Here is an 11,198-nt window from a genome sequence, read left to right on the forward strand (position 1 = left end):
AGCAGCCCTCAGGGCTATGGAGCCCCGGGGCTGCGTTTCCTTCCCGCATGTTCTGTGGCCCCTAATGAGGCGTGTGCAGGGGAAAGGCCGGGTGATTGATGCATCACTGCACCTTGCAAATGACCACGCAGACTGGCGGGACGTTTGCGGTGCCTTGTAAGTGAGTGAGGGCGCTTTCCATTGGAGACTTGCCCAGCCCTGGGCTGGAAAGCAATTGGTGGGGCGGCCTTTTCTGTCTTGGGAATGAAGGTGCGATCTTACAGAGTGTTGGCTGTAATTCTTCTCCAGGTATGTTGGGGCTCCCCTAGAAGCTGGCATTGGGGTGTCTGGGGGTTCATAGATGAGGCGTTCTAATGCAGATAACGTGCTCTAATCACCACATTGTCACTCCTAAACCAGAGCCAGGATAAGGACAAAGATTTCAGGGACAAGAGGGTCTGGGTGAGTTGAGGACTATCCCCAGCACCCCTTGCTAACATGCTGAGGCTGACCACGTCTGAACTGAAGCAGCCCTTACGTAACGGGTCTGAGGAGAGATGCCAAGGGCCTTACATAACATGCACGTGACTGCCTGAGAGGGCAGGCTAGGGCAGCTCAACGCCAGCTCCTCCTCCCGGGTGGAGGCCGTGTTCTCGATTTGCTGGGGCTGCTGTACAAATGCCACAAGCCAGGAACCTCACAGCACAGGACCCCTGTCTCCCAGCTCCGGGGGTGGAACTCAGGTCAGCTGTCGACCTGGAGGCTGCAGGGCAGCGTCCTTCCTGCCTCTTCCAGCTTCCAGGCGTGTGCCTGCCCCCTGGGCACACGGGTGCCTCCCCAGGCCCTCAGCCCTCGCGTGGCCGGAGCCTGAATGTGCCTCTGGCTTCCTGGGGCCACCTTACAGGGACTAGATGTGCTGGGTCAGACCCACCCGTCCAGCTGACCTCGCCCTAGCTAATCAGTCTGCAGCAGCCCTGTTTCCGACGAAGGGCACATCTCTCACTGAGGACACTAACCTATGACAGAGGCCAACCCTTCAACCACCCCGAAGTCCCACGAGGTCGGGAGTGGGAGGGGCAGACTGCACCTCCCCGGCACAGAATTCCGTTTCCGCCCGGGGTTAATAGTTGTTGAAGTCAACTTTGATCAGTCCTATGCGCTTCTGACGTCCTCAGGGACCCCTCGGTCAGTGGCTCTCAGTGAGCTACACTTTAGAGTCACGTAGGGGAGCTTTGGCAACTCAGGGCTCAGGCCTCGGAGAGCTGGCCCACCAGGGAGCCTTTTCACAGCCCTCCAGGAGGTCCCACGCAGGAACCAGGCTCCAGAGGGAGGGGCTGGGCCCAGTGCAGTCGGACTTGGGGCCATGGAAGTGTGCAGGCTGCTGTCTCCTTTCAGAGCCACGCCCAGGAGTGCCTTCGCCCACAGGGCCTTTTCACAGTCATGGAAATCAGATTCCACTCCACATCCTGTGGGTGCTGTGCCCGGCTCCCCCAGGGGGAGCGTGCAGTGCCAGTGAGGCAGATACTGGTCCTGCGCACGGCAGTGCTGGGCACCCTGGCACGGGGCCCTCTGAGATACTTGGTGGGGGACATGCACTCCTTCCTGCCAATTACCTATCACCTGTCACTTAAGATTAAGTGTCAAGATCCCACAGAGCTCAGCTGGCCGACCCTCCTGCTCCATGTGGCGTTAGTGGGGGCACAGGGTGGACTTTGGCTGGTGGCTGGCCTGGTCCAGAGGGTCCAAGTTTACTTCGCTTCCACGCCTGACACCTTATAGGGATGACCAGACGGCCAAGGTGTCTGAGCCTTTCCCTCCCCAGGGAGCCCGAGGGGTTATCAGGGCACAGGACTTCTCACCTGTCAGCTCTCGGCTCTGAGACACCAAAGGGGAAGCTTCCAGGCCTCCGAAAGGCCAGGCACAGCCCCAGTCCGGCCACGTGTACTGTCAGCAACCACAGCTCCGGTCCAGGGAGGGGCCAGACCCACCCTCCGCGGGAATTTGCAGCCTTCCCTGCACCAGGGCTTTGTCCCCACAGCAGGCCCAGCCTCGGTGCAGGGAGGGGCTCACAGTTTCGCCATGAACGTGATCTCGGAGCACGCTTTGCCTCAGCTCATGTGTCCATCCCAGTTACCCACTTCTAGTGAGGAGCTGCTGTTCTCCGCCCCCCACCCCCCACCCATCCCCCAGGCCAGGCAGCAAGGTTAATGCAGCAAGAATGGCCTCTGCCATTCGGAGTCAGATTAGCAAGACATTCTGGGAGTAAATAGTAAATGTCTTGTCTGGGCTCTTAGATAGCTCACTCCCCAGCGGATGTGCCGGCGTGGTCCCGTGGCTGCAGGCACAGCTCCTCAAGGCGGGCAGGTGTCAAGACACACCTGGGTCCCAGAAAGCCTTCTGTCAAAATCCCTCAGAGTTGGGTCAGAGTTTCCATGATTCCTGCCTATGCATTTTTGCATGTCTTTGGGTTTAGCTAGAAGTTATTTACAGTGAGAACCTGGTTTCAAGAATCCATGCTTCTATAGTTAACCTGGTGGAAGGCGAAAGACCTCTGACCACGCCATCGAGTTGTATGGGAACCTTGGTGAACGGCCTGGGCAGGAAACCCGCGTGGGAATGCTGCCTCCAGTGGCCACGCCTGCCCACTGCCGGCTTCTCTCACAGCACAGGATTGTTTCAACAGAGTTCGGGCTGCTCTGGCCTTGGGCAGTGGTAGGGCCCAGGAGGTGACTTCCCGGGAAAGGCCTAAATGCTCTCATGTCACTGGGGCAAACAACACAGCACCTGCTCTAACTCCCACTCCTGCGTAGACAAAACCTCACCTGCATGGGGTGGCGGGGTGGGAGAGGGGGAGCGATGGTGTGTTTGCTGCTTTATAAGCTGGGAGGAGGTGGGTTTCCTGTGAGTGGACATTTAGGCTGCTCCCCACTTGGCTGTTGCCAACAGTGACTGTACAAACAGGCCAGGCCCTGGGCTTTCGACATCCTGTGCCGGACACTCTGAACGCCCGTCCCGCTGGGCTCTGGCTGAGAGCCGGCGCCTGTGCACTCTGCACGCAGAAGTCTCACAGCCCCACACACCAACAAGTCACAGGTCTGCCTTTCCTCCCTCCACATGGTGCTAGTCTCATCACCGTGCACAGGGCCGAGCAAGCTCAGTCCTGCTCTCACCTGTCTCATTCCCCACCACTCCCGCCCGCCTCCAGCTCCTCACACTGCTGGCTCTTCCTTGAACAGCAAGGCAGCACCTGCCTCAGGGCCTTGGCACCTGCTGGGCCCTTGACTTTGACTTTCTTACCCCAGAGGGTCACATGGTCCCCTTCCGGTCTGTATTCTGGTTTTCCAAAGGACGGCCAGCCACTCCGGTGGCTGCTGCCGATGCTGGGGGTGGGGTGTGGGGCTGGAAATTGGGGTGTGGGGGGACCAGCTGTCTTTCCCTCACCAGCCTCGGCTCCTCCTTCCCTTCAGCTGGAAAGACATGGACGTTCCTGTCAGCCAGCCGGTAACCGGCACCCTAACAGCTGTGTCACAGGCGCTGCTTGTGCCCACGTGGGCTGATACTTAAAAGCTAATCTCAATGGTCAATAACAAAAATACAGCTGGGACATGGTCTCCTGGGACCATCCCTTGTCAGGCCTAGTTGGCCGAGGACTGCATGGCGGCCACAGCGCAGGACATCCTCTTTCCTCCTGGTAGAGCTCCCCGAGTCCTCAGGACTGTGCCCCTCCAGCCGGGGGCGGCCTGGCAGCTGCCACCCAGGGGAGCGCCACTGGCTCTGTGCAGAGAAGGCAGCATCGCGCTGCAGGTCACCCGATTTCAAGGCAGTGTGGTCCCTGCCCCTCCTGCCTGTTTCCCACTCCTCCTGCGGCCGGAGCGCGGGCGGGGGCTCTGTCGCTGACAGCACCCTGAGGGAATGCCTCCTCCCCGCTGGGCGCCTGCCGTGCTCCAGGACGAGCCTCCGTAAATGCACTTACATGCGAGCTGCAGCCCACAAAAAGGTGAAGTGGGACTCGCCTGTCTCCTCCAGGGAGAGCCCTGTCCCATCAGCCGGGACCGCATGGCGTGTCTGGGAACGGGAGAGGCTGGCGCTCGGTGGGATGCCACGGGCAGTCACTACCTCGTAGAGCAGAGGCGGGGCCTCCTCTTGCCTTTCCCCAGGCGACCCTCCTTTCTCTGAAGGTTCCATGTGGATGTGCCGCAGCCAGATCACAGGACAGTGTGTCCTGGAGGGATGGCGGACTCCTGTCACAAGGGATTGATTTTTCATTTTAGCGAGAACAGGTTGTTGAGGAATGCATCCGATGGTGGCCCTGGGGTTCAGCTGCAGGTGGAGCCCCGGGACACGCACCCCCTGACCCCCTTTCCTCACTGGGGCTGACGGTCCACCCTCAGGAGGGCTGCTGCGCAGGGACTGGTGCTCCGTGTGCCTCTAACGGGCCTGCGCGCTGCTCCCACAGCTTGCCACATCCTGGAGTGCTGCGACGGGCTGGCCCAGGACGTCATCGGCGCCATCGGACAAGCCTTTGAGCTCCGGTTCAAGCAGTATTTGCGCTGTCCTTCCAAGGTCCCTTCCCTCCATGACCGGTGAGTAGTGCTGCTCTCTGCAGTGGCCTTGCTGCAATGTAGCACCTTTCCTCCCTAAAAACAAAACTCTCACAGGAGAAAACCACGCCGGCTCCCTGAGGTGCGCTCTCCGTGAGGCAGGGCTTCCTGGGCTCCAAGACACCTGGGGTGCGGGGTGCGGGGTTCAGGGCGTGGGGTGTGGCGCGGAGGAAGCTGGCAGATGGAAGCGGACACACGAGCGATGCTCTGAAGGTTTAGAAAAACATTTTTTTCTGGAAACTATAGTGATAGTAGCCAAGGTTACAAAAAAGCATTGTAATAAGGTTTTGCTCTGCTTCTTGTGCAACCATGTGATGTTTCCACATGCCACCTCCTCCAGGTGCACCCTCAGGTTCTGCATGTCCACTGTCCGTGGCATCATGGTCCAGCAGCCTCCTGCCCAGATGCTCTCGGTGAGGCCCCGGGCCTGGAATGACCAGTGTCAGTCGGCTGTATTGGCCTTTGCAGCTCGGAAACTCAATGTGGCCCTGGTCAAGTTCTTTACCCAGTCTGGGTCTCTTCATGTGGATATGTATTTCTCTGTAAAATAAGAATAGTGCCTTGGCAGTATTACTATTTTAAGTGTTAAATATAATAGTAAATGTGAACAGGAATTGTGAGAGATTTAATTTATTATAAAAAACTAGAGGCCCAGTGCACAATATTCGTGCACTGGAGGTGGACGGGGGGTTCCCTTCATCCCGGCCTGTGCCCTTTCACAGTCAGGGAGCCCTCGGGGGACGTCCGACTGATGGCTTATACTCGCTCCCCACAGAGAGTGTGACTTAGCCATCAGTTGGACATCCTTAGTGCTACCACAGAGGTGGGAGAAGCTTCCGCCACCACCACTGCGCTAGCCAGCTGTCAGCCTGGCTTTTGCCTGAGTGGCACTCCCCCTGTGTGAGCACACTGACCACCAGGGGGTACCTCCTGCATTGAGTCTCTGCCCCCTGGTGCTCAATGCGCATCATAGCAACTGGTCATTCTGCTGATTGGTCGATTTGCATATTAGCTTTTTATTATATAGGATGGTCAGGATTGACCATTGAATACCTTTAGGACATAAGGATATTCCATGCAGCATAAAAAAGGTAACCCAGGGCATAGTGGTCACTCGGTAGGCTGTCCTTACCGACCTTTCATACTGAAGGCCTATCTATCACCGTGGTGTGTTCACTGCCAGTAAAACTTTGCTTTGTTTCTCCAAAGTCTACTTTGCATGCCGTTTCCAACTCCTGCAGCCACATTTGGGACTTAGTCATGGAGGTGGTGTCCCTTTGCCTTCATTCTTTTGAAGATTTTTGTCATCTCTATGAAGCTTTCACCTTTTTCGAAAGAGACTTTTAATTTTTTTCTCTCACCCACTGGACCATTTCTCTAAGACGTTCCTTTTGGAGGTGCCTGTGAAGGCCCCACTTTCCCTGTTGCCAGAAGCTCTCACAAGCTCAGGCAAGCTGCATGTGTAAGGAGAGTTAGAGTGAGAAAGTGACAGTGCCCCAGGGCAGATGGCCTTGCAGGGGACGAATGAACAAACTTTCAGATTCTATATTTAATGGGATATAGTCATTACAAAGAATACTTTGGCATATGTGTATTATCAGAAAAAATGGCAGAATTTTTTAATGGAGTGAAAAAAATATGAACGATTTATGAAAAATTTAAAGACACAAACAGTTCTATACATAGTTTATGTATAAATGCATGTATATAAAAACATGCAGAAATATTACACCAACTCTAGGACATGCAAGGATGGAGTGGGCGTGGAGTGGGTTTTCACCTGGTCCAGTGCATTTCCTCCCTACCATTTCATAAAGAAAAGGTACCAATATACAAAAACAATGTGCAGTGAACACCTTTATGCCCATCATCTAGCTTCCTCATTAACATTTTACTGTTAATTTCACATATCTATTCATCCAAAGGCAGTTGGACAAATTTTTTTCCCTCTGAAAAAAAAGGAAGCAAATACAGCAACGTGTTCACGCTGTTTAGTTTCAGTGGTGGATGTGTAAGTGTCTTTTACATTAATTATAATTTTCTGTACTTTTGAAGTGTTATGTAAAAGTCAAACACTGTTTAAACAATGTGTATAAAAATGGGTGCTCGGAGTTGATTGGACTACCATGCTTCCCTGGGAATAAATGTAAAGCATGAAGTCCCATATGTGTTTCTATATAATAAAGTTTAAAGAAATTTAATTTTGTGCTACCATCCTCTGTTTCCTCATGTGGATATGTATTACCATCTGGTGTTCTTTCATTTCAGCCTGAAGTACTTCCTTTCATATTAATTGCAGGGCAGATCTAGTAGTGATGAATTTTTCAGTTTTTATTTATCTGGAAATGTCTTATTTCTTGTTTCATTTTGGAAGGATAGTTTTACTGGGCATAGAGTAGTTGGTAGACAGTCTTTTTCCTTCAGTACTTGAATATACCATCCCACTGCCTTCTGGCCTTCATTGTTTCTGAGAATAAAGTCAGCTGTGAATATTATTGAAGATCCTTTGTCCAAAATCTGAGTTTCTGCAGGGGCAATTTCTATCGATTGCTTTTAATCCTTGTGTTTCTTCGCATGTCTCATAAAATGTTTGTTGTTGAAGCTAGAGATTTTAAATAATATAATGTGCTAACTCTGCAAATCTGATTTCTCCCCTCCTCAGGATTTGTTGTTGCTTTTTTTAGTGGTTGTTTCTTTTCTAAACTTTTCTAAACTAAATCCATAACTCTACTCTTTGTCAGATATGGCCACTGACAACTCTGTTCAATTCAATTATTAGAAAACTAATAATTAGAGATTTCCCTAAATTCCTAGAACTCTTTGAGTGTGGGGGCACCCTTTCAACACTCAGCTAGGCAGTTGGCAAAGTAACTTTCACTTCCTGTTTGTGCATAGCTTCAAGGTAAGCCAGAGGTGAGTCTAGGGCAGCCATGGACAAACTACGGCCCACTGGCCGGATCTGGCCGGTTTGAAATGAATAAAACTAAAAAAAAAAAAAAAAATAAGACTGTACCCTTTTATGTAAGTATGTTTACTTTGAATTTATATTAGTTCACACAAACACTCCATCCATGCTTTTGTTCCAGCCCTCCGGTCCAGTTTAAGAACCCATTGTAGCCCTCGAGTCAAAAAGTTTGCCCACCCCTGGTCTAGGGCCTTTTTGAATCTTTCCTGAGCAGGCATACATCCTTGGATAAGAACAGAGTCCTAAGAATACACGTGACCTTCTAGATTCCCGGAAATATGTTGAAATTTATCAAAGTTCTTACAGACATTCTATTTTCTAGCCTTTTTTTAAAGCTTTTGATTAGCTTATTTTTTGCCCCAAAAGTTATACTGCCTCAGGGTGCCATGTTGTTAAACAATTGCCTCTAATTGTTTTTGACAAAAGTCCCAGGGTAAGAGGCATTTCCCCCCTTGGCAAGCTCTGAACCCGCTCAAATAGAGACAGCCTTAGGAGTGACCTCTTCCAAGGAGTGACTAGACAGTGTACATAATGATTGTGCGCTGGGAATGGGGCTTTGAAAGAGACTCAGTGCTGTTTTGCCCCCTCCTATGGTTATCAGGCTGCTGGTTTTCTCTGTGATTGTAAGCTGTTTGTTTTCAAGACTACTGTGGCGATGGGAATAAGGCAAGTTAAAATGCCCCAAAGCTGCTGTTCTTACAGCTTTTTTTTATTTGCTTAAAAAACAAAATAAACACTCCCTAGGTTGTTGCAAGCCTCTGGTTAGTTTCTAGGGTTTAAAATAGTTATTATATATATAACTAGTTTAAATAGTTATTATATATATAATATTTATTTATTTATTTATTTATTTATTATTTATTTATTACCAGTTATGTTTTGCTTTCATGGAAGAGAAAATTTTCAGAGGTCTTACCCTGTCATTTTTTTATAATGTCATTAAATGTTTAATTTTTAGTTGATTTTGCTTTGGGTAAATTTTATAATTTACTAAAATGTGTGTCTGTGCTTTGAGGAACTGGTTGTCTTTACATGTAAACTTTTTCTTTCCAATTAAAATGTACTTTAAAACAATGTTTTTTTTTCTTGTTTCAAATATGATTGGAATTTTTCAAAGGGTAGACCTGTGAAAAGGCAGAGATAATTTGACTAAACCACTGATATGCTTTTCATATATATGCCTGAGACCTACATGGTTGAAGGGGCAGTGACTAAATTCACTTTTCTGGGGTGACAGGTATTAACATTAGATGTGATGGTTTTGACTAGAAGCTCAACTTCGGCCAACGCTCTGGAAAATCCTCTTTTAACAGAATGCAGAGTCTGGACGAGCCCTGGACCGAAGAGGAGGGTGATGGCTCCGACCACCCGTACTACAACAGCATCCCAAACAAGGCGCCTCCCGCCGGGGGTTTTGTGGATGCCCGCCTGAAGGCCAGGCCGCATGGCCCTGACGCAGCCCCGGTTAGTTTTGTATCTTTTTCTTGGGATGCTGGCTACTTGAACTTATAGTAGACCTCGATTTAACAGACTTTGATTTAATGGACATTTCCAGTCCATATCTCATATGTGAAAATTAACATCCTATTAATTTTAACATGCTTTAAAACAATATTTGCTTATAATTAAATTAACAGGTTATTTTTTGTTATCAATTCACTGTTATTTTAAACAAATTTCAGCAAATAGGACATATGTTGGAAAAAACTGTAATAATCTCACCAACATAGATGAATATTGCATATCTACAACCGTAGTCTACATATGTACATCCAAGAGTCACCGCTGGTAAAGTGTTTGGCTAATGATTACCACGTAATCGCACCATAGCACATGGTAATCGGTTCTGTTGTCACCCGGCGTCACTCTGCAGCAGTTTTAAAGTGTGTGGGCCCATGTGTCCATATGTGCTAAGTATTTGTTTACTTTCAGTGACTGGTGAATGCATGCATTTCCTATAATACATACAGAAAACTTTCTGTGAAGTTAAACTTTTCATACATAATTTTAATTACAAATGTGTCTACGTAAGTAAAAACAGGTAAACTAATTTGTCAACTTTTAAAATATATATATTTTTATTGATTTCAGAGAGGAAGGGAGAGGGAGAGAGAGAAACAACAATGATGAGAGAGAATCATTGATTGGCTGCCTCTTGCACGCCCCCTACTGGGGATTGAGCCCACAACCTGGACATGTACCCTGACCCCCAGAAATTGAACTGTGACCTCTTAGTTCATAGACACTCAACCACTGAGTCACACTGGCTGGGCTAATTTATCATTTTTAAACATACACATTCAGAAAACCTACTTTATTATATGACGGATTTTTTCTTTAACGCACAGCCTCTCACCCAAATTAGTCCATTACATCAAGTTTTACTGTATTTCCTTTTAGATTTCTCGGCTTTATTTTTAGGTGGCTGTTCTGTTCAGTCTTTGACAGAATAACACACATGCTTTCTCCCCCTTGGATTTCACGAAGCAGACAAATAGGGGAGGCTTTTGTTTTAACATCACAGAGTCTTAGTCAAATACCTTGAGACTATACTGTGATTCCTGAGCTGGGAGGCTAGGTCCTTTACTCCCTCACTCCCCCGCCCCCGCCCCCCTGCCGGCCCCCAGGACACAGCTCATTACACTGCAGTCCTCATGAGGAGAGGAGAGGACTCAGGCTTTTAAGAAGCCTGGGTGCTTTGGTTTCTCTGAAAAGACAGTGGATAGGTGAGAATTTTGTGATTTTTTTTTCTGTTTTAGTCATTTCCCTGATTTTACCTCCAAATAAACATTCTAGGAAGGCAATTGTTTTGTAGAGTTAATGTATCTCTATAGAGAGTTTTTGAGGTCACCTACCTTAGTGAATAATAATGACACTAATACCAGTGTCAAAATAACATTGAAATGCAGTGCCCGTAGTTCTGCCACTGAGTGGGAATGGGCTGGGTGGAAGGGGACTTAGGGAATGAAAATAGGGGGGAATGTGTAGTTTTTTGAGATGCAGCCTCTTCCTCACACCCACACACATTTATTTCCTAATTCTTCATGCCAAATGTGAGGCATGGAGGGAAGATGGTGTGCGATTGGGGATGCAGCTGCCTGGCCACTGCTGTCCCTTTTACTGGACCGTGGCTTTTGGAGACGGGGACAGAAGAAGAGCATAATTTTTTTCTCTTTGTGTTTACAGTTTTCAGGAAAAGAGCAAACTTATTACCAGGGAAGACATGTAGGAGAGCCATTTGGAGAAGACTGGCAGCAAACACCTGCCAGGCAAGGTGAGAGGCAAGGCAATGAGGGCAGCAACATGAAAACACGCCAAAGTCACGTGCTGCCTCCTGGTCCTCCCTGTCCCTCCTCCGTCCTGCTTTATATGTTTGTATAGATTAGTTTGCATTCTCTAGAGTTTTTTAATATATTTTTTATTGATTAAGATATTACATATGTGTCCTTATCCCCACGTTACCCCCTCCCCCCTCCCACTTCATGCCCTCATCCCCCCAGGCTAACTTTTAAGTTGATAAGATTGTATGGCCCTTGAATGATGTTATCAGTACCCAAATGGCCCTTGGCAGGAAAAAGGTTTCTTACCACTACTTTAAAGAGATAAGCTTTGGAAGCTATCTATGAATCCCGGGTGGGGGAGGGGTCATAATT

General features: G+C 48.9%; 1 protein-coding gene across 1 annotated transcript in view; it reads left to right on the forward strand.

The window, feature by feature from the left end:
* SHC3 (SHC (Src homology 2 domain containing) transforming protein 3) overlaps window positions 1–11,198 on the forward strand; it is a gene marked incomplete at its 5' end in the record, with an annotated part of 62,159 nt that overhangs the window by 18,259 nt on the left and 32,702 nt on the right. Inside the window, 3 exons of the mRNA XM_006753234.2 lie at window positions 4,436–4,562; window positions 8,859–9,009; window positions 10,732–10,819. Coding sequence (XP_006753297.1) covers window positions 4,436–4,562; window positions 8,859–9,009; window positions 10,732–10,819 — 366 coding nt within the window. The remainder of the gene's footprint in view (window positions 1–4,435; window positions 4,563–8,858; window positions 9,010–10,731; window positions 10,820–11,198) is intronic.

Source organism: Myotis davidii, unplaced genomic scaffold (assembly GCF_000327345.1).
Source record: "Myotis davidii unplaced genomic scaffold, ASM32734v1 scaffold750, whole genome shotgun sequence".
NCBI lineage: Eukaryota > Metazoa > Chordata > Mammalia > Chiroptera > Vespertilionidae > Myotis > Myotis davidii.